The sequence below is a fragment of the Crocuta crocuta genome, unplaced genomic scaffold (genome assembly GCF_008692635.1).
Source record: "Crocuta crocuta isolate KB4526 unplaced genomic scaffold, BGI_CrCroc_1.0 scaffold290, whole genome shotgun sequence".
NCBI classification, from domain to species: domain Eukaryota; kingdom Metazoa; phylum Chordata; class Mammalia; order Carnivora; family Hyaenidae; genus Crocuta; species Crocuta crocuta.
In genome coordinates, this window is record NW_027527429.1 from 320,320 (window position 1) to 344,266 (window position 23,947).

General features: G+C 49.3%; 1 protein-coding gene across 2 annotated transcripts in view; it reads right to left on the bottom strand.

Moving 5' to 3' along the window:
- The window catches only part of FARP2 (FERM, ARH/RhoGEF and pleckstrin domain protein 2), a 105,354-nt gene that overhangs the window by 42,419 nt on the left and 38,988 nt on the right, over positions 1-23,947 (bottom strand). The window contains exons 3-8 of one of the 2 annotated variants that reach the window (XM_077757234.1): positions 14,423-14,527; positions 13,294-13,336; positions 11,876-11,954; positions 9,739-9,836; positions 7,543-7,657; positions 3,268-3,415 (exon numbers count right to left, since the gene is read on the bottom strand). In XM_077757234.1, the coding sequence (XP_077613360.1) occupies positions 3,268-3,415; positions 7,543-7,657; positions 9,739-9,836; positions 11,876-11,954; positions 13,294-13,336; positions 14,423-14,527 (588 nt within the window). Of the gene's footprint in view, positions 1-3,267; positions 3,416-7,542; positions 7,658-9,738; positions 9,837-11,875; positions 12,662-13,293; positions 13,337-14,422; positions 14,528-23,947 lie in introns of those variants that run through there. The other variant, XM_077757243.1, reaches the window with a different exon arrangement.

The following is a 23,947-nucleotide window of genomic DNA, read 5'->3' on the forward strand; positions in this document are numbered from 1 at the left end:
GGACTCTGGATTAAAATGTCAACACTAAATATACAAATCTGCTTGTTTTAGGAAAACCTGATGTCTTTGATACAGCCTTCCTACAAATTACTATTAATATTCTTTAAAGTATATTTATTTATTTTGAGAGACAGCAGGCATGTAGGTGACCGAGCAGAAGAGGGGCAGAGAGGGAGGAGAGAGAGAATCTCAAGCAGTCTCTGGGACTGTCAGCACAGAGCCCGACTCGGGGCTCGATCCCACAAACCAATGAAATCATGACCTGAGCCGAAATCAAGAGTCAGACACTTGGGGAGCCTGGGTGGTTCAGTCAGTTAAGCGTCCCACTTCGGCTCAGGTCATGATCACACGTTCCTGGGTTCGAGACCTACGCTGGGCTCTGTGCTAACAGTCAGCTCATAGACTGGAGCCTGCTTCCGATTCTGTGTCTCCCTCTCTCTCTGACCCTCCCCTGCTCATGCTCTCTTTCTCAGAAATAAATAAAACATTAAAAAAATTTAAAGAAAAGAGTCACTTAACTGAGTCCTCCAGACACCCTCCCTCCTTTTAAAGTTCATTTATTTATTTATATAGAGGGAGGAGAGTATTTATTTATTTAGAGAGAGAAAGAGCAGAGACTTTAGCTTCTACAACTGAGCAGCAGCAGCGCCGCTCTCACGCTGATCTGCATGAGACCACCCACGGCTTAGTTAGAAATGTCAGGCAAGGCCCGAGACAAGACCCAGGCATGTGGGCCCCACGCTCAAGCCCTCTTGCTGGGACAGAAACCCCCACCATCCCCAGCAGCTCTGGTGCCCGCCTCGGGTGCCTGTAGGAGACCCGGCCTCCTGAGCACCCCTGCATCACTCCGTGGCCACTGAATTTTATTTTTTTTTTTAAATATTTATTTCTAGGAGAGAGAGAGAGAGACAGCGTGAGCAGGGGAGGGTCAGAGAGAGAGGGAGTCACAGTCTGAAACAGGCTCCAGGCTCTGAGCTGGCAGTCAGCACAGAGCCCGACGCAGGGCTCGAACCCACGAACCGCGAGATCATGACCTAAGTGAAAGTTGGACGCTTAACCGACTAAGCCACCCAGGCGCCCCCATGGCCGCTGAATTTTAAATTTGGTTTTCATATTATTGATCGTGTGAGTGCAGTTCACAGGCTGAGCTGTGGTGAATTCTTACTATATTTTGTCCTTTACTTTTACTTTTTCTTGACTTATTAAGTGCCTCTTTTCATTTACTCAATTCTCTATGTTCCCATCACTAATTCAGCCTAAACCCTCTGTGCAGAATTTAAAACTCTTCCGTGGAGGCTGATATATGAGACAATTTTCTGCAGGCTGCCTGCGTGCTGGCAGGTGCTGTCGGGCCTGGCCGCCAGCCTGAGGCCCCCCACCCCCCATTGCTGCCACACTGGCCTCTCCTCTCCTCTAGGAGTGCCACACCTCTGCAAAACCGCGTGTCGTATCTTCTCTGCACATGTCAGCCTGGCCGCCAGTCCAGGGTAGCTGAGACGGGGAGGGCCCGTGGCCACATGGAGATGACGGGCTGTCCCTTCACCCCACACTCTGCGTGGGGGACCTCACATCCACCATCCAAGCCCTACCCTGGAGGGGACAGGGGCCGGGGGTGGGGGAGTTGCTGCCTCAGCTCTGGGGCTGCACGTGTCCCTCCCATGGGTGAAACCAGGCTGCTTCCAGCCCCAGCTGGCCCGGGCCAGCATGAGGTGCCCTTCCCAACTCCTGGGGACATGGCGGCCTGCTCCCCACCCCTCCCCACTGCAGACCACGGGAGGTCAGCTGCTCCCACTCTGCTCTTCCCGGGCATCTGCCCACTTCCTGACCTCCAAAACGTCACTGACACTGTGGTTTCCTTTTCTGGTCTTCTTACTCAGTTTAAAGAAAATCCCTTCATCATCATTCTGGTGGGGATTTGAGGGAGTAAAAATGAATTCCATCTAAAGTGTTTAACTTGAAATCTCTAATTTCTGCTTCTAACTTCTTCCAGTTACAAATTAGCTATCCTTTTCTGGAAGAATTACACTGTCTGGATTTGGATGGACGTGTGATTTTCATCACGCATGATGGAAGAACTATCATCTGAGTGAGCAGGTGTGGGAGGCCACGAGTCCACCAGCTCACTTGGTGTGCCTGGCGCGTTCTCTGCCTGTCGGTCAGTATACAATGTGTCACAATTAATGTTGTTTATGAATTATTTTTCTTCCCCAATAGGAAACTGAAATTTGATGGCTAGGTTAAAAAAGGAAAAGAAAAGGAAAAGAAAGCAAGGCTTGACTATAGGGGCCTTGATTAGACAAGCCATTTTAGGCAAACACAGGCTAAAGAGAGCCCACAGGCGGGGCGCCTGGGTGGCTCAGTAGGTTAATCATCTGACTCTTGATTTTGGCTCAGGTCCTGATTTCACGGTTCACGAGATCAAACCCCTCGTTGGGCTCTGTGCTGGCAGTGCGGAGCCTGCTTGGGATTCTCTCTCTCCTTCGGTCTCTCCCCCAACCCCCTCAAAATAAATAAATAAACTTAAAAAAAAAAAAAAATAAGAGAGCCCACAGAGGAAAGAGCCGTGATCACAGCCCCGGGCTCAAAGGCTGCAGCCTTCCCTGGCGGTCAGCAAGGAGCAGGCCTTTGCAGGATGGCCACGTGCTACTGTAGGCCGCAGTTCTGCAAGGACGGACAGAGGACTCCCGAGAGAGGGGACGGCAGCAGCACCTGGGCCACCCAGCCCGAGGGAGGGGCACACGGAGCCCTCCAGGTGCGAAGGGGCTGTGTTTCTCTGCTTTCGGATGCTTCCATAGCACATACACAAGCACACGCATGTGTGGCTGCAGGCAGAACTTAGCGGCCCTTTTATGTCACCAACCGCATGTCCATACGTGGCTAATACAGAAGTTCCCGAAGGCTGCTACTGACGCTTATCACGTGCAAGAGCCTCTGATACTTTCTGGTCTGGTCTTTCTTCTATACGGAAATGACCCCTCACAGAGCAGCACCCCCAGACCTGTGGCAGGTCCATGCTTGTGGCACGAGCAAGCCAGTGTTTCTGCTGAAGGTTCTAAAGAGAGGAACCGTGGCTCAGCGTTAGAATGGTGGCACGCGCCTGGCTGCCCTGGGGGGCAGAGGGCTCTGTGACAGCGAGGACAAGGGCAGGGAGGAGACGGACAAGCTGGTTCTCCCTGCCAGGCCAGGACCTTCAGCATCACAACGAACATTTACCAACAGGTGTCAAATCAAGCCCCAGCCAGTCCTCACACCCCTGTCCCTCCCTACCTGGAACACGTGGACACCCATGTGGGAGACGGCCAGGTTGATTCTGGCCCCCTCCCTGTCAGAAGCGGCGTGAAATCGGATGCCATACATTTCCAACTTTCGGGCAATTTCGAGCACCTGGAAATCGGACTCAGCAGGCGTCTGGCCCCTAAAATAAAGGACAGCATGATCACAGCACTGAAAACGACTTGATGTCTAAAAGAGCCAAAACAAAACCCATCAGGAAAACATAACAGAATGAAACAAGGCTCCACAGGAGGCTGTTTTAGACAGCGGACAGCTCATGGTGAGAGTGTTCTCCACCAGAAAAGCAGCTGGGCACACACAGGCCAAAGAAACTGTCCGTTTCCCTCTATCCTGTGACCCACTNCCTCTCCTGTGACCCATTCCTGATCGGTGGAATGTTTTTTCGTACGCAATAAATGAGCTTAGATGCTCAGCCTTGTAATTTGTTCTGAACACTGACAAGATGACGTGCAGACACTGTCCGCAAAGCCCGGTACGAAACAGGGAAACCACGGACAGCACCAGTATCTCATCACACCCATTTCATACTTTAAAAAACCACTTTCATAATGTACAAGTCTAACCATGAGAATATAATTTTTGTAAGGATAAAATTATGAAACTGAATAAAAACATGTTTCTCAAGTGCACAGTCCACAGTCACGCTCCCGGGGAACCAACCGTGGCCTGTGTCACACTGGCTGCTGCTCAGAGAGGGCACAGCTGGGCAAAGGGGACAGACAGCGTCCTGGTTAGGAGCACCCCACGCCTGGCCTGTGCCCTACATGTGGGGTTCTCCATCAGTAACTCTCCCTCTCACTCCCACATGCTTAAGCTTCTGGATCTTTAAGGAACAGCCCTTCCCACGGTTTCTATTCTTGGACTAAAACTTCCATTCTTTGAGTCTGATGTGGACCCCTGACTATCAGCTTGTATTTGATAAATGATCATCAAGCAGGAAGACCACTGTCCATGGTGTCCTAGTGCCTCCAGTGACCGGGAGGGGTGCTGGGCGGGGCTGGGGGAGCTCTGAGGGGAGGCTAGCGTTCGGGATGCTGAGGGAGGTTCTGGTGAGGGCTAAGAAGGAGAAGAGAGCGGAGAAAAAGCCTTTCTTCTCAGAGAAGCCCTAAACCTTCTTGAACAACATTTGGTAGCCACGAGGATGGAAAAGATCATTCCGGCAAGGTCTCAGACAGAAGTGAGGAATACGTTCTTGGAAATGGGACAAAAGGCGATCCTTTTATAAAGTGGCCCGACACTTGGCTGAGTTACAGTCACGTCCTAGTGTTTAGTGGAGAGCCTGACGCAGGGTGTGATCTCAAGAACCATGAGCCGAAATCAAGAGTAGGGTGCTTAACTGACGGGGCCCTCCGGGCACCCCGGGCTGGAGAGATTTCTAAGCAAAGTGCTGAAGGTGCGGCTGGGCCGCTCTGCTGACAGCCAGTGTGCAGGAGAGAGACGCCCGACACATGGCAGCTGATGCAGAAAGGAAGCAGAATTGTAAGATGTGGAACAGCCTGCACTACAGAAAATGGGAACCCCGAGGTGTGGCCAAGCGGTGGCGGTGATCAGTGTGGCCCAGCCACCGCGCTGGAAACAGGACAGTGGAGGGAGGACTCCAAAGGCAACCCCGGTCAGGGCTGCCTCTCCCATCACAGGCCAGGGTGGAAGAGGGTGGGGGCTGGGGACACAACTGGCCCTTGCTCAGCTTTCCAAGGCCAAGGCTGCCTGAGCAGCCCGGGGTGGGGTGGGGGGACGGAGGGCAGAGCACAGAGCCAAAGAGGATTATTCCTGAGCCTTAAGGCTTAATGTCATTTGCTCTGCTGGTTCTGGACTTGCCTGAGACCTGTCACCCTTTTCTTCCTTCCAGTCCATTCCTTTGGAAGGGGAGGCGCCTACCCTGTGCCCATCCCCCACCACAGTGCTTTGGTTTCACCATGGGAGGAGCCTGCGCCTCAGGCAACCCACTCCTGGAGTCTCAGCCAGGTCTCCTGAGGGTGAGGGAGGCAGGGGAGGCCGTGGAGTCGGAGCACTCAGTGTCGGCTTAAGAAATGATTTAAAAATCCTACGTAAGAAATGATTAAAAAAAAATAAAAGAAGCACAGGAAATATCTGATGACTGAAGGACAAAGTGAGCACATTAGAACCATGAGGGGTGCCTGGCTGGATCAAAGGAGTGTGCAACTCTTGACCCCGGAGTTGTGAGTTTGAGCCCCACCTTGGTGTAGACATTACTGAATGTTTTAATGTTTATTTATTTTTGAGACAGAGAGAGAGAGAGAGAGAGAGAGAGAGAGAGAGAAAGAGCGCACGCACGCATGAGCAGGGAAGGGGCAGAAAGGGGGAGGCACAGAATCTGAAACACCTCCAGGCTCTGAGCTGGCAGTCAGCACAGAGCCCAACACGGGGCTCGAACCCATGAACCGTGAGATCATGACCTGAGCTGAAGTCGGACGCTAAACCGACAGAGCCACCTGGGCGCCCCTAAATAGTAAAAAGAAAGATCATGGGAGCCCAGAGACAGCTGAGCTCAGGGATGGCAGCACTCTGTTGGAAAGAACCCAGGTTTCATCCCATGTGAAACATCACCTGATTCTTCTTTCTCCAACAGGCTTTCACGATTTTTTAAAGCAGCCACCTTGAGACGTACCCATAGCGTGCGCGCGCGTGCACACACACACACACACACACACACACACACGCAAGCGCATGAACACCAAGCACAGCCGCCCTTGCGCCGGCTCTCAGAGTGACTGCTCACAGACCCGCACCATTACCTCCCCTCACAGACGTGTGTGCGGCCACACTCGCCACGCCCAGTGGGGGCCTCAACCCTTTCCTGACATACCGTCCTTCAGGGCCCGAGGCCCCCACGCTCGCTGCCCTGTTCTCAGGACCTCTGGTGGTGCCCCCTTCCGACTCCCCCCCTCAAGGCCAGTCTTCAGGGGTCTGTCCTGGGCTCTGCTCTTCCATCTGTGTCTACCCTCTCTTCCCTGGGTGACCTGAAGGGACTGATGTGGCCAATGTGTTGACAACACTCTGCCTGCATCCCAGACCCACCCACCTGCTGGCACAGATACCTTGGTGGGACCCTTGACCCTGCAGTGCCTTGTCCCAACCCCAGGAACAAATCCCCAACAAGTGACCATCTGCTTGGGGACAGGCACTGGGAAACAGCCCTTTGTTCCTATGTCCCAGTGTGCTGAGCCCTGACACTAAGAGGTGGCCCTGACCGTGACACCGAGAGGGGCTGGCGCCTTCACTCGGTCTTGCCGTGCAGTGGGGACACACAGCCTTCTGTCAGCAGCAGGCACCATTACTCGCACCTCCACCCAAACCGGAAATTCAGGTGTAGCTGCGGGCAGGCTGCTGAGGCTCCTGGACCCTCCCCCCTCCCAGGCTGCTGCCTCTGCCTGGAGTGCCCCCTCACCAGCCCTATGTGGCCAATTCCTCAAAGATGCCTGGCGGCTCAAGCAGCCCAGCTGCTCACCCTTTCTCACCCCGGCCGCTCCGTCTGCCCTTCAGCTTGCACACCGCAGTGCACAGCAATATATTCACGTGTCCAGTGCCCATCCCGATGCCAGGCACACAAGAGGCACTCTTCAAGTGCCTGTGAGCAGCAAACTGCAAGAGAAGCATGCAGTCTTGCCGGGGTAAAGTCCTCCAGGGTGAGTATCTTGGTCCATGCTGTTCAAACTGCCCCCGCCAAGTGTGGACAGTGGTGACTGACAAACAGCGGCCACCCAAACCTCCGATGAGAGGGTGAGGGGGCTTCCCGCAGAGCTTTGCCCATGAGGGCTGCTGGGCCAACATAAACTGCATGTCCACAGGCCCCTTCTCAAGGACAAGGCCAGGCCATCAGGCCCCTCTCCCGTCTGCTCTCCCTTTGGGAGAGCTACCTCCTTCAGGTCCTCGGCCCTGGCCCTCCCTCTGCACCTCTCTTCCACTGGAGAGGGCACACCAGCATCAAGTCAGTCAGAGAGCGGGCCCACTGCCACTCGGCCGGCTCATAACACGTTTCTCTGTGTTTAGTTCAGAGTGCTCATGCCCGTGGTGGGACCCCACGGCTGTCCCTGACACTCTGCCCTCTGGTCACTCCCGCCGGGGCCCTGATGTCCCTTCCGGCCTTTCTAAAGCAGTGGGACTGTGCTTCCCGGGGAGTGGACGGCGGTCACTTCAGTCAGTCTTGCAGAAGCCTTAGTGGTGGCTCTGTTCTTTAAATACACTAGTTCATCGTTACAGGGCAGTGACAGACTCTGACAGACTCACGTGTGCTTCCGATGGAATTCTAGAATCTTCTCAAGAGAACGTTCCTGACTGGGCAGGTACTCATTCACTTTAAGGTGCTCTCGATCCAGGGTTTCATCATAATCTCCTATTTCCGCTGAAGTGAGATAACAACAGTCAGTAATTCTAATTTTCAAATAAAGAAAAATATAAGCATTTGTACATGCAAATGCATGAATTAAAGGTAGAAAAAAATTACCCTAAATCTGTAGCAAAAGAATATATAAATATTTTTATTTTATGAACAAGATTCTGTATTTTACTTCCCCACCTATCTTAAGCTATTAAAGGCAAATATAAAGGCAGGTAAAGAAGTTTTTGGGGCGCCTGGGTGGTTCAGTCGGTTAAGCATCTGACTTCAGCTCATGTCATGCTCTCATGGTTTGCAAGTTTGAGCCCTGCATTGGGCTCTGTGCTGACAGCTCAGAGCTTGGAGCCTCTTTCAGATTCTGTGTCTCCCTCTCTCTCTGCTCCTTCCCAGTTTGTGCTCTGTCTCTTAAAAATGAATAAATGTTAAAAAAAATTAAAAAAAAAAAGTTTTTGCTGAGTTCTGAGGAACAAAGATTTTGGTGAGTGACTCCAGCGAGGCTGATACCAAGCCGCCAGTTTATCCTGAAGGGTTTGCTGTGTTTTTTAAACCTCACTTGATTTGTCTGCAGCCTCAAGACTGCTGTGACCAGGAATATGTATCTTATTTTATTTGTTTCAGGATAATGCATTTTATTTTTATTATTATTTTTTTTAATTTTTTAAATTTATTTCTAGGAGAGAGAGAGAGAGACAGCGTGAGCAGGGGAGGGTCAGAGAGAGAGGGAGTCACAGACTGAAACAGGCTCCAGGCTCCGAGCTGGCAGTCAGCACAGAGCCCGACGCGGGGCTCGAACCCACGAACCACGAGATCATGACCTAAGCGAAAGTTGAATGCTCAACCGACTAAGCCACCCAGGCGCCCCAAGGCCTCTCAAATTCTTGAGGAACAATGTCTCTTTCTAATTTCCTGAAGCCTGAGGCTACTAATGTTTCAAGAATCATACCTAAAGCTCAATAATCTTAAACAATAAACTTCTTTTTTGCTTTGAGACCATCTCAAGTTCACAGAAAAGTTGCTTGCACTGCGCCACACATGAGGGTGGGCTGTCCCCACAATGGACACGGCTGCCTGTGAGCAGGGTATGGCCCCTTAAGAAGGACATGGCCCCCGCGCAGGACTCCTGAACCTCAGACCCCATCACGCTGTCAGCAGCTGCTCCATCACGTCTCCTACAGCCAGACGACCCGGCTCAGAGTCACAAGCTGCAGCTGGTGGCCCTGTCTCTGCAGGCTGCCGCAGAGGACAGAGCACACTTCCAAGGGCAGGGTGACGGCTTGACAGGTTACCATACCCACACCCTACATGGCCCTTGAGCGGGCGGCATTGCCAAAGGACCATTCGCACTGAAAAGTCAGCTGTCTCTCTGAGAAGACCTCAAACCCAACAAAAAATAACGAAGTCACTTTGAAAACATACCAACAAGTGCCAGCAGGGCCCTAGTGATGGAATTTGCTGTTTGTACAAGGTGTGGGGGTAGGGAGGGACCAAGTAAACCGCAAATTAACCCACATACTTATTAGTCCCTATGATTCCCGACACTTTTCTACATTCTACTTTCTGTGCTCAAATTTCAGACACGTGAGTTCTGTGCCAGGGACCCTAGTCCAGAAGCGGTGCTTCCTTCTTTCTGCCCGGTCAGTGGCACACACCCGGTTTTCGGAACCTCTTCCTACACTGTGGTTTTTCCCATTCTTCTGAGCTGTCTCTTGCTGTGTGACATACTGAGAAATGTGATCTCTTCTCTCAGGGTTTGATGCATGACTTGTCACCAGAGGGGCTCTTTCGGGGGTGCTGAGGGTCAGGGCTGTCCCTTGGCTCCCAGACTCAAGACATGTATGGGGGAAATGCGGGAAACACAAAGGAGAGACATTCTGGAAGAATTTGTGTGGCTGCAGATCTTGGCCTTGAGCCTTCCTTTCCTGGGTGGAGACTGTCTGCCTCAAGGACTTCTACTCCATAGACGTTAATCTTCAGCTTATCAGAGGAACTACTCAAATCAAAGACCATTCTTCCAACACACTCAGAACCCTGGGTGAGTCAGGTCACAGGTCACGTCCGCCCTCCTCCCGAGGCAGGGAGACACTAACACTGCAGGAGGTGGGCTGCCAGAAGGGCGGCCGTGGTGTCCGCGCAGGGCAGGCGCTCCTCCAGGAGGTCTCTCTTCAGCTGCAAGGCGAACAGGTACCTAGAAGGGAGTTCAAGACACCACAGGTATCAGCTCCGAAGGCCCTAGAGCAGACCCTCCACGTCTCCGTCGCAGGACAGCACGGGGGCCCCGGAAACTGCAGTGACCAGTGACACCAGGATAGACCGTGAGCAAAGGCGAAGTCACAGGCGGCCCTTCGCAGGCAGCAGCTCTGCACACTCGGGAGCACTCAGATGCTCGCCTCCCAGACACACCACACCTTTAAGGGCAAGCTCACAAATTCATGTCACTTCTGTCACACACACAAAACTGCACTCAATGATTCTGTTGTGAAAGTGCAGAAATATCCAATTCAGACAGAGCTTAAAACGTGGTTATGGAAGTTTTAGACTGATGCTATCTGGTCTTGGCTAGGATCTGAGAAATGGGCACTCCTGACTGTGCCTCGGGAAGGCAATATTCATAAACTCACACGTGTGTTCATCCATCAACAGCAATGACTGAGCTGGCACACGTTCCAGGTACTACTCTGGGGCAGGATCTAGAATGGAGCAGACAAACTCTGTCTGTCCTTGCAATTTATACTTGGACTGAGCTGTTAAAATTTACTGTATTCTCTTAAAATTTAAATGTGCCTACCCTTTAGCTTAGCAATTTCACTTTTATGAAACTCTTCTGGTGAAATATTTTCTAGAGCTTACAGAGGTGTGTGGACAAGGCTGTTTGTTTGCAGCAATATAGCAGAGGAAAACTGGAAATCATCTAAATATGCACCAATAGGAGAATAATTCAGTAAAGCAGATTATAGGCATATGAACTATAAGCAGAGAGACAGCCACGGCGTACTACAGCCATGTGGATAATAAAACAAGACAAAACAACCCAACCAACTGACGGTTCTAGGTGTGGGATACAGTGTGATACCACTTTGTGAACTGTTATTTCTTTAAAGACCTGGGTCCATTTATATACATTGCTGTGAATTCGTCTGGAAGGCACACCTCAAGCGTAACTACTTCTGGGGACAGCACAGTGGACAGGGAGTGAAGGGGAGCATTTGCTTTTTACTCCATGTAGCTGTATTTTGAGGTTTTTCTTCTATCATAAACTGCTGCTTTTTTTAATGAATAAAAAAAGGGACCTTCTGCATAAAGTTGGCTTGGACCCAGAGCTAGGTAACACTTCCTGTTACCTGTTATTCCCTCAGAGAGGACTTTTTTGGGAAATGCCAGGCACTTAATATACCCTGAAGAGGCGTCTGTATTCATTCGTAACAATGCTTTCTGCTGCCCTTGGTTGTTTCCTTACCCACGAAGTGAGCGGCTGGGCTACTGGGACCCCTCCATCTCCTCGCGGCTGACAATCTGTGACTCTGTCATGTCACAGTGTTCTACAAGAACCTCTAAAGACAGATTCATAAGATGCCCATGATTTAAGTATGAATCCTTTTTTTTTTTTCGTCAGAAAGGCTGGTACCACCACAATGATATCATAGTTCTCTTTCATTTTATATCTAATCTTGGGTTTTGAGCTGGTACATAAAACACAAGGAAAAAAACCTTCCATAACCTGTGTCCAGATGAAGTAACTGTAAACATTTTCTTTCAATCGTTTCTATGAAGAATCAATCTCGAATGCAAGAGAGTGATCCAAAAGACATCACCTAAAAAATATTTCTGCTCATAGATTCATATGGACTCCCGAGCTTGGCATTCTCTCACTTGAGTGTATTTTGGGCATATGGGCGAAGCTTCTGACAACGTTATGCACATGCGTAAATCTGTGCTCAGTGGGAGGGTATCAGTTCAATAGCACACTAACACACACCCCTATCTTTGTCCCCGGATTTGTACCGTAAACCCTCTTCCAAGCTCCGCCGGCATTTGTGTTTGTACAAGCAAGAGTTAAATGCTTCTTTTAATACAACACATTGATAACACCTTTTATGTGAATGAAGATGTATTCATTCATTCTTTGAATACATATCTCCGGAGCACCTGATGAGCCAGGTGCTGCAGGAGATCCAGGTGGATTCTAGACCCTGCGGACACAGCTGTGGTTTAGGAGGGGCTCTTTACCTTGTGTATTCTTCCTGCAACTGACCCGGATCAGGTGGGAAAAATTTCACTGCTAGACGGAGCAATGCGTTCTTTGGCCCTATGAAAAGAAACATTTTAAACTTCACAAATAAGGTCCATCCCACTATGTTTTGAGATCTTTCTACACTTTAGTGAAAGAAAAATGTTGTCATCACTCACTATGCTAAACCAGAACAACCTGACTGCTGTAAAGAAAAAGCACAAGGTATTATTAGCTCATCTGAGGATCTTAGCTTTACTGAAATTTTATAGTAACGCACCCATTAATTTTCACCAAGAAGGAAAGAGGGGCTGTTCTGCTACCTGTGATGACGCCCCACGCGGCCTGAGGCCACCACTGACTGATGAAGCTATGGCATTTGCCCTTCTCCCCCATCTGCTACTACAAAGCCTGCAGGTAAATCTGGAGCCCTGGACAGCAGCATATGCACTGTATACTAAGTTAAGAGGCAGTACCATGTGCCTCAACGTAACAAATTTAATAGAGACTAACAAAGATAATTATGTTTAAAATTATAAATGTAATTGAATTGTCAACTATACTAAAGAAAAAAAAAATCACAAAAAATTGTTTAAAAAAATGTGAGGGTGCCTGAGTGGCTCAGTCAGTTGAGTGTCTGACTCTTGATTTTGGCTTGGGTCACGATCTCAGGATTGTGGGATTGAGCCCTGTGTTGGGCTCTGTGCGGAGCATGGAGTCTGTTCAAGATTCTTCTCTCTCCACCCCTCTCCCCAGTCACACACGTTCTCTCTAGAAAAAAAAAACTGTTAAAAAAATACAAATGCTAACTGAACCTCAATGTCTTTTTATAACTCAGAAACTGCACTCTTATTTTTTTGTTTAAATTCAAATTAGTTTACAATGTAGTACTGGTTTCCAGAGTAGAACCGAGTAATTCATCACTTGCATATGACACGCAGTGCTCACTGCGAGTGCCCTCCTTAATACCCGTCCCCCATTTAGCCCATCGCCAACCTCCCTCCCTCCCTCCATCAGTCCTTGTTTATTCTGTCATTAAGAGTCTTTTGTGGTTTGTTTCCCTCTCTCTTCTCCTCCTCTTCCCATATGTTCATCTGGTTTTTTCCTTAAATTCCACATATGAATGAAATCATATGCTATTTATCTTTGCATATTGGTCCAAAATTAAAGTGCTATCAAAGAGCATATCCGATTACTGCCACATCTGAGAACAAAGTGAGTTAAATTACTGCCCATCCCCAGCTACCGTAGGTTAAGACTAAGTAGCAAAATGACTTTCAAGTTCAAGTGCTGTTGGTGATCACCTTGCTGCTATCCAGGGACAATAAACATCTGAACATACCTTCAATTTGAACAGTCAAGAACAAAAACATCTAAAATGAACAGAATTTTTAAAGAGTTTAAAATAAGGACTTACTTCGTATTTGCCTAATGATGGGCTTCATAGGTTCGAGCCAAATCTAAAGAGGATTTAAGAAAAGAGATCAGATGCATTCAATGATTTCTCTATTTAATAAGTATGTTATAAAATACAGAATTGTTTATAACTAGGAGAGATATTTAAGGTGGGCCTATTTTTGCCCTCCACTCACACACCAGTCCAATCCTGATAAAACACCTGGGAGTGGGGCACCTGGGGGGCTCAGGTGATTAAATGTCTGACTTCAGCTCAGGTCATGATCTCACGGTCTGTGGGTTCGAGCCCCGTGTCGGGCTCTGTGCTGACAGTTCAGAGCCTGGAGCTGCTTCAGATTCTGTCTCCAACTCTCTCTGCCCCTCCCCTGCTTGTGCTCTGTCTCTTTCTCTCTCTCAAAAATAAACATTAAAAACAAACAAACAAACACACACCTGGGAGAGGTAGAGGAGCACCTGCTTTGAGAAGTGTGGCAGGAGGCTAAGGTGCCACGCTGTACAGGACCCCACCACGAGGTCACGGCACACTGCTGTTGCTATGCACCGTATGGGTACCAGTAATTATTCAGTAATTATTTCTGGGGGGGCATCAGTTAAGGCCAAACAACTGTGGCAGACGCTGCACTTGTAAACAACAATGGCAGGAGTGCCACTGCACGAAGCGGTGGACTGAACTCTGTGACGCTGACACGCTTACTGAACTGATAGGTTTTGCAAATTATGTTCTGCAAATGACTTGGAGGAGGATTTTGGTTTTTAAAACAGTTCTACCTGTAAATTAAAGCTCCATACTTTTTAAGGCTCATCTATCAAGTAACATGATGGGTAACCAATTTAGTAGAACAGTTTGCTCAAAACGGTCACCACACAGATGTACCAGAGGAGGTTTCTGGATCTCCTTGGCACGTGGACTGGCAGGGGGAACACATTCAGGGAGGACGGGAACTCAGCCTAGCTAACAGGCACGTGAACTCCGTGATTTCCACGGGACAGCCCCGATAACAGCCCTGTGATAAGGTTCCGTGGCTCCCGTCGCTGCTGCAGGTCCCCCAGGCTCCCCCGGGGCCACGTGCACCACCAGCACCCACCACGTACCCACAGCTTGTCTGCAAGAGTGAGGCAGGAGCACATACCCAGTAGGCCCGGGGGTGCTGAAACTCCAGCCCGAAGTAGTCACACTCCGTCAGGTTCAAGCGCCTCCACACCTGAGTCAGCAGCGTCTGGCCATTGTGCTTAGGCTGTGAAAGGCAGGGAGGGGAGCGCAGAATGAGGTGCCTTCCGACAGCACGGGTTCGTGAAACGGCGTAGCAAGTTGTGGCTTCCTGCACGTACAACTCCACCCTCCTGAATTCCTGGCTTCCCTCTGCCTTCTAGTAAGGCTCCCAGTGCTCAGAAACAGACACCAAAGTGAAGCGAGACAGTCCTTCACTCTTCTCAGTTCCATCTTCAGCTATTTTTCTTCATAACTTGAGAGGACAGAACCCATTCTTAGCCTCAGTGAACACTTTATCAACTTGGTATTTACTACAGAGGGGGGTCTCGTACTCCCATGTTTGCCTAAGACCCCAGTGAACACTTGATGATTTGGTAATAACATTAGCAAGAAGAGCATGCAATGCTCAGACTAGAGGTGGGGCGATAGGCCTTCCATTCAGAAGAAACACGAAGTTAGCTCCCTTGTCTGCACGAGTCACAAAAATAAATTTCCGTGGACTAAAGAACAGAACAAAACAGGAAAATATTTCTCCAGTCTTGGGGTAAGTAAGGTCTTCCTAAGTACCACACAATGGCAGACAGACTTGATTAAAGATGAAAAACTTCTGAACAGAGCAACAGTGAACAAAGTTACAATCCAGAATCATACTAAATTCTACTAAATCAGACGCATTCTGATTTCTCTCATTTCTCTCACATATTGTGTAAAGAAATACTAATGGCTTTTAGGCATATAAAAAGGTACTCAAGGCCTCTAGTAATGAAAATGAAACAGCAAGCCACCGCTCCTCACCCATCTCAGAGGGCTGAGAGGGAGCCTGGGCGGTGCAACTGGGGGAGGCAGCCATGTCTATGCTCATCGGGAGAGCCACAGTTCCTCCCATCTTCCGAGAGAATCTGAAAACACCTCCAAAATGTCAAGTGTACACATACACCTTTGTTCCAGCAATTCTACTTCTGGAATTTGCTCCTGCAGGTATTCTCACACACCTGCACAGAGCTAAAGATTCAAGGACAAAGGCAACAAAGAACTGATGACACGGACAACGGTACCTCCGCTGTCACAGTCCTTACCCTGTGAACCAGCGTGGAATAAAGTCCAAGACTACAGTTCAGTCAAGAAGGAAAAAGGGCTCCACTTCTGTCCAGTGCGTATGACAGAGCCCACTGCAGAAGACACGCACACTGCATTCACCTGGAGCTGGAGCACGTCGTCCGGGAGGCTCTACCCTGAGAGGCAGCCGCCCTTCAGGACTGAATGGGGTGGGGGATGGGGACCAGGGTTTTTACTTTTACCTTATTTTCTAACTTCTGTGATGTCTCAGTTGTCATCGATGGACATGTCATTTTTGCATTGAGAAGATAACATGTGCAGGGGGAGGAGAGGGAGGCCTCCGTGGCTCCAAGGGGCGGTGCGTTCCCTAAGTTTAACCACCAGACGTTCTTACTTTAGGCCCAAGAAGTGGCTGTGTTCCTAGTGGTCACTCTTTTCTGTTTTTTTTAAGTTTATTTATTTACTTTGAGAGAAAGAGTGCGAGTGGGGGATGGGGCTGAGAGAGGTGGGAGAGAGAATCCCAAGCAGGCTCCATGCAGAGCCTGATGCGGGGCTTGAACTCACAAACTGTGAGATCATGGCCTGAGCCAAAATCAAGAGTCTGCCTCTGAAGTGTCTGAGTCCCCCAGGCGCCCACGAAGCGAGCGGCCTAGCCGCCGCACTCTGTGCTGACAAGGCGCCCACGGGAAGCACCGCATGGGAGGGGGAGGCGGCCGCCAACGGAAGCCGCCGACAGCATTCGGAGAGAAGGGCAGAGCAGATGTGCCGGACGCAGCACCCTGACATCACCTCCCACAAGGATCACGGCGAGGGCGCGGTCACCCCGAGGCGCTGGAGGGGGCGCGCCACCATGCCCACTGTGCCGCTGGGGGGCGCGCAGCCACACCAGGCTCCCGGCCCCTCCGCGGTGAGCCGCAACTCCTCTCCCACTCAGCACTCTTCCCAGGAAGCTCTCCCACCCCCGTGTCCCCTCCCCCGGGACTGGAGGGCTGTGGGGGGTGGGGGGCGCTCCACAGGAGGACCAGGAAGGCCCCCGCCCATCCGGGGACGACTCGGACGCCTGGCTGCTCCCTCACCGGCAGAGCCTGTCTCCTTCTGTCGGCCTCCTGCAGACCCTGGAGAACCTGGGGAGTCAGTGACTTCACGGGGACGACCCTGATCTCACCTGGCTCCCCTTACCTGCCACATTGCTCGGAACTTCTCTCTAGCACCGTGTCTATGGCGCCGTCAGTCACACATCACTTGTCCGGTGCGTTCCTACTACACGCCACCCATCCCTGAATCTTGAGGCCCAGTGACGCGGCAGATGCGCCACCCACAGGCCCAGAGCGTCCGGCTGCCCGGCTGCCCCAGCCCTCCCCTCAGTTTTCCACTGCCAGGCCACCCGGGCAGCGAGGTGCGGTGCCGGGATTAACAGCCCCACCGAGCCCTCCGCCCGCGGGCGGTGCAACCCGGGCTTGTCCCAGGAGGCCTGCCCCACGGAGGGATGCCAACACCCGGCACGTGTGCAGACACACTAAACACACTCATGATGCACCAGTGTCCAAATCCAGAGCAGGGTTTTCAAATCTGGGCATAAAAACACACAATTACATAGATTTCTGTGCTAATATATACACATATACATACATACATATGTACCGACATACACACACGAATGGGTACACATATATCCACACACACATATATGTACGTATATATAAGTGTGTTTAATTCCTGTATTGGAGTAAATTTTACCAAAGTAAAAAAGCTTTCCCAAGTCAATCATCCTACGCTCAGGAAAAAAAAATTTTTTTTTTAAATGTTGGGACACCTGGGTGGCTCAGTTGTTTAAGCATCCAACTTCAGCTCAGGTCATGGTCTCAGGTCCGTGAGTTTGAGCCCCACGTCAAGTTCTGTGCTGACAGCTCAGAGCCTGGAGCCTGCTTCGGATTCTGTGTCTCCGTCTTTCTGTGCCTCCCTGGGCGGACAGAGTGTGAGCAGGGAAGGGGCAGAGAGAGAGGGAGACAGAATCAGAAGCGGACTCTAGGCTCTGAGCTGTCAGCACAGAACTTGACTCAGGGCTCGAATTCATGGACTTGAGCTGAAATCAAGAGTGAGTTGTCATCCAGATGCCCCTATACAAATTCTTAATAAAACAGGAGGAAACTGATACTTGAACATTTAACAAGACGAGGCAGCCACTACCAGCAGTACACTCAATCGCTAATATGTGACACCGACATCTCAACAGAGAGATGAGAGGTAAGAAATCAGAAAGGAAGCAAAACTATCATTATTTGTAGATACGATAATTTACTTTGAAAACCTGATAACATCAACTAGAAAACTACCATGAAGAGATGGAAATGAGTTAGGTGATGGGGGAAAAATACCTTACATGCATCCAAGCCGCATTCCCCTGTACACAATTAGTCACCACTGTCAGGACAGAAAGGAAGGAATCAACCACATTTGCAATAGTCATGAAAGTTGAAGTATTTTGGAGTAAACTTAACAGAAGAAAGCTTCATGGAGAAAATTTTAGAACCACTACGATGAGATAGAAAGGGACCACAGAAGGGGCGTGGAGAGGGAACATGAACTCCCCCACAGAGGCGTCAGTGCTCCTTGAACTAAGCCACGGATTCTATGTTGCCCTAATAAAAAGAGCAAAAGGATTCTTTGATAGACCTGAAAGACTAATTCTATAGCTGGTATGTATATATTTTTAATGCAAGCATGCCAATGAAAAAGAAAAATAGGGGAGGACTAGCCTTAGCAGACATTCAAACCACAGTAATTAAAACGTCTGGTACTGGTGCATGTCTACACAAATCAAAGAGAACACATTAGGAGGTGAAGAAATACACCCAGATATATAAAGTATTGGAGCATCTGATAAAAGTGACGTTTCAAGTCAATCAGTAGGAGGAAGGCAGATTATTCAATAAAGACTACTTGGTATCCATCTGGAAAAAATAAGGTTGTGCCCTTACCTCACATAATAATTTCAAGATGAGTAAAATACCTAAACACAAAACCATCCACCCACCAAGGCCCTGGCAATGAGACAGTTTTGTTGCATACTCTGGGTGGGGGGGAAGGCCGTGGTCAGGACACTCCAGAAGCTAAGAGCTGTAAGAGGGGCTTGAGAAACTGGGACATCAAACAAGAAATGTCTGCACAAGATGAAACTGCTATGGGGGCGCCTGGCCAGCTCCCTGGGGGAGCATGTGACTTCATGCTGGGCAGAGAGCTTAAAAAATATAATCCAGAAAAGGAAAGGAGGGGAAAGGGGAAAGGAACATGAACTGAAAATACTATAAAGTCAAAAACAAACAGGAAGAAAACATTATAGCTCACATCACAAAGTGCTAATTTTTAAAAATATACCAAACTGGGGCACCTGGTTGGCTGAGTCGTTAAGCATCCAAGTCTGGCTCAGGTCATGATCTCACAGTTAGTGGGTTTGAGCCCTGTGTCGCGCTCTGTGCTGACAGCTCAGAGCCTGGAGCCTGTTCCAGTCTGTGACTCCCTCTCTCTCTGACCCTCCCCTGCTCACGCTGTCTCTCTCTCTCTCTCCTAGAAATAAATAAAACATTTTAAAAAAAATTGATAAACAGATTAAAAAACAACATAAACACCAAAGCCTGGAAAGTGAAGACAACTTTAGAGAAGAGCAAAGTCGGAGGACTTATGTTGTCAGATATCAAGACTTATTCTAGGGGTGCTTGGGTGGCTCTCAGTCAGGTGTCTGATTTCTGCTCAGGTCATGATCTTGTGGTTTGTGGCCCATGGCATTGAGCCCCGTGTTGGGCTCTGTGCCTGCTTGGGGTTCTCTCTCTCACCTCCCTTGTTCTCTCTTCCCCTCTTAAAACAAATAAAAACTTTAAAAAAAAAAGACTTACTCTAAAGCAGTAGTAATTAAGATAATATGCTATTAGTGCAACAAGCGATCTGTGGAGTGTGCGAGAGCCCAGAAAGAGACCCCTATATGAACAGTCATCTGACTTAAAGCAAAGGCACTAGCATAATTCAGTGCAGGAAGCATGGTCTTTTAAACAAATGGAGCAAGGGAAGTGCATAACCATATGGGAAAAAAACGAACATGGACCCCAACTGCACACCATACACAAATGTTAATACAACACAAACCATGGAGCGGCAAAGCAGTGAAGCTTGGCATGAGCACAATCTGCTCCTAAAACCCCAGAAGTGCACCATCAGGTGGCCTACAGGACCTGGGCCCGCTGCCTAACCCCCAAGTAGCAGAGGAAACCAGGCTCTCTCTCAACTACATAATGGAAGGGCTCTACAGACACTGAAAGCACTGGCAACATCAACAGATCCTCACGATGGGAGAAAGCCTGTCCTCACAACCCATTTCCCACTGCAGTAAGCGCCACCCAAGTTAGAACTGTTTCAAACACTAGACTGGAGAAGAAACAGCATTAAAAATGTAATATACAAAATATGGATTAAAACCCAAAAATTTTGTTTGGTGTTCCCATTTTCCAGTTGGCCACAGGGTAAAAGTTCTTCTCCAAGTTTAGACATAAAGTATATTGTTAGAAATCTGCATAGACAAAAGTGCCATTAAAGATTTTGTCTGGATGGAAATGGGCTACAAAATCTCAGCTAACAAAGTACTTCTTTATTCTTTGTCTTAAGCACTGTGGGAATATTCTGGAAAAAGCTTGATTTAGTCCTTTGACTTGTTTTATATGCCCATTTATAGTTCATTTGCCAAATTATAACTCCTCCATCTATCCAGATGCCTACTCCTATTATACAATTCATATCTCCACTGTTTTATTACTTAAAAATCTTGTCTAATAATTAGATCAATGCCAAATGTCCTTTTATAATATTATGTTGTACAATGAATATCATCTTGAAAGCTCGCAGGAAACTGTGATACATTCATTCTTGGAAAGGTCACCAACATTTTTGATAGGCATCTCATTCCCACTCTGGCACACATTCAAGTCTTGGCTTCTCACATCTCCCTAAAATGCTGTGCATGAGACAACTACTCCAAACTGCACTGAAAGCCAGTGCAGATTGTGTTAAATCTGAGAGCGCAGAGATGTAACTGCCACTTCTGCCTAGCAGAGAGGGGGTGCTATATCCTGGGAGAGAAATGTATCCCCCTGCACGCAGTGTTCTTTGACAAGATCACCTTGCACATAAGACATGGACATAACACGAGAGCTGATTTATCAATGGATGCATCGGTACCCTAGCTCTTTCTACAATGGTTTCTCTTAACTTACTACAAGAAAGGACAATTTAAAATGCCCAAATCTGGGGCGCCTGGGTGGCTTAGTCAGTTAAGCGTCCGACTTTTGCTTAGGTCATGATCTCGTGGTTCGTGGGTTCGAGCCCTGCGTCGGGCTCTGTGCTGACTGCCAGCTCAGAGCCTGGAGCCTATTTCAGAGTCTGTATCTCCCTCTCTCTCTGACCCTCCCCTGCTCACGCTGTCTCTCTCTCTCCTATAAATAAATAAAAGTATTAAAAAAAAAATAAAATGCCCATATTATTTGGGTGAGCTAGGTATCCATTTACCGCTTCTCTTCTCCAAATCTACTCTTCTCTGCCTTGCTTGGTGACACGGGGGCAGGTGCTTGTAGACATTCCTCTTTCACAAGCTGCCTTGTCAGGAAAGGGTGCCAGGGGATACAGTCAGGAGTTTCTCTCTTTGTTTCTGGGGCTTTGTGCTTTGGTGCTGCTACGGCCAGTCCGTAGCTTCCCTGCAGCTGTGTGCAGGGGACCCTGTGGCCATGCCCTCCTGGGACTCCCCTGTTCTACTCCAGTCCTGCCTGGGGGGCAGTCTCCTGCCTGCCGGCCCATTCCTGTGGCACCTCAGCAAATATCTCCACCATCTGAGGTCTGAACCTTGACCCTGGCGAAGGAGACCTCTTCCAAGTTTTTGTCGGCTGCTGTTTGTTACATCTCCCATTCTGTGTTCTTCAGCGCTCTCTCCTCCCCTTAGAGTTAATCCTTATGCTAATTAATAATCACTTCTATTACATTTCCCAGTTCAAATTACCGGTAAGTTTATTTACTTACTGAGGGGGGAGAGGTAGAGAGAGAGGGAGAGAGAATCCCAAGCAGGCTCCACGCTGTCAGCGCAGAGNACATTCAAGTCTTGGCTTCTCACATCTCCCTAAAATGCTGTGCATGAGACAACTACTCCAAACTGCACTGAAAGCCAGTGCAGATTGTGTTAAATCTGAGAGCGCAGAGATGTAACTGCCACTTCTGCCTAGCAGAGAGGGGGTGCTATATCCTGGGAGAGAAATGTATCCCCCTGCACGCAGTGTTCTTTGACAAGATCACCTTGCACATAAGACATGGACATAACACGAGAGCTGATTTATCAATGGATGCATCGGTACCCTAGCTCTTTCTACAATGGTTTCTCTTAACTTACTACAAGAAAGGACAATTTAAAATGCCCAAATCTGGGGCGCCTGGGTGGCTTAGTCAGTTAAGCGTCCGACTTTTGCTTAGGTCATGATCTCGTGGTTCGTGGGTTCGAGCCCTGCGTCGGGCTCTGTGCTGACTGCCAGCTCAGAGCCTGGAGCCTATTTCAGAGTCTGTATCTCCCTCTCTCTCTGACCCTCCCCTGCTCACGCTGTCTCTCTCTCTCTCCTATAAATAAATAAAAGTATTAAAAAAAAATAAAATGCCCATATTATTTGGGTGAGCTAGGTATCCATTTACCGCTTCTCTTCTCCAAATCTACTCTTCTCTGCCTTGCTTGGTGACACGGGGGCAGGTGCTTGTAGACATTCCTCTTTCACAAGCTGCCTTGTCAGGAAAGGGTGCCAGGGGATACAGTCAGGAGTTTCTCTCTTTGTTTCTGGGGCTTTGTGCTTTGGTGCTGCTACGGCCAGTCCGTAGCTTCCCTGCAGCTGTGTGCAGGGGACCCTGTGGCCATGCCCTCCTGGGACTCCCCTGTTCTACTCCAGTCCTGCCTGGGGGGCAGTCTCCTGCCTGCCGGCCCATTCCTGTGGCACCTCAGCAAATATCTCCACCATCTGAGGTCTGAACCTTGACCCTGGCGAAGGAGACCTCTTCCAAGTTTTTGTCGGCTGCTGTTTGTTACATCTCCCATTCTGTGTTCTTCAGCGCTCTCTCCTCCCCTTAGAGTTAATCCTTATGCTAATTAATAATCACTTCTATTACATTTCCCAGTTCAAATTACCGGTAAGTTTATTTACTTACTGAGGGGGGAGAGGTAGAGAGAGAGGGAGAGAGAATCCCAAGCAGGCTCCACGCTGTCAGCGCAGAGCCCGACACAGGGCCCCATCTCATGAATCATGAGATCATGACCTGCGCCGAGATCAAGAGTCAGACGCTTAACTAACCGAACCACTCAGGCTCCCCTGGTGTATTTTGTCTCCAAAAGTGACAGCTGCCTGGTTGCAGGGCCAAGGGAGTGGTCGAGATTCCAGCTGGGACCCCGACTGCTTCAACGGGGAAACCCTGGAAAAGGCCGATGAATCAGCTTTAGCTTGGAAAGAAGAGTTCCGTAACCCTGGAGAAAACAGTCACATCGACAGTGGCCCTCCTGTGATGTGTCCAAGCTCAAGCTGCCTGTCACGGTGCCCAGGCTCGGCAGGGCCAGCTGAGGCTGACCGGCGCAAGAGTAATAACTAAATGGGGGCTCACCTGGGTACCTGTTCTGTTCGTTCCTGACTTGTCAGGAAAAGAAGAAACTGGGCCTTCAAGTGGCTCTCAGAAATGAGGGAAGGGAGGTTTCTCCTGAGAACAGAGTCTGTAACAAGCTTACCCGAGGAACCAGTGGAGTGCACAGCGGGGCTGAGACAGGAGCACGGAAGGGGATGAACGGGAAGACTCGGCCGTTAAGGGGACGTACCGCTCAAGTCTCATCACACCAGAGCCACGGCGCCTCGAAAGGGATACACGCCAAGTGAATGAGGCCGGGTTTCACGGCACTCGTGGGTCCCCACCACATACGTACACAGCACGTTCTACACCAGCAGCCAACGAAGCAACCATTATTTCTGGTGAGTTTTAGAAGTTGGGCAATCAACCTACTATTTTTCCCCCCAATTCCTTGTCTTTAACGTAGCATCAGGGAAAAAGCAAAGGAAAGGAAGAGCATCTCAGGCTGGCAGTAGATCTCTCAGAGCGGTCAGCCTCATAGGTAATTCCTTTCTTTCTCTTCCTTAACAGAAGGGCTCTGGGTGGCCTGCCTGTCCTTACTTGTGCTGTGAGAAAGGAAAGCTGTCTGTCAGCGCGCCCTACCCACTTGCACAGCCGGGATCGTAACCACTCCTGTGGCCCGGCAGCCAGGCCACTGTCATTTCTGGAAGGGAAGCTTGCCTGGGAATGTCAACCTGTGGCCACTGCAAAGGCCAATGAAACCAATACT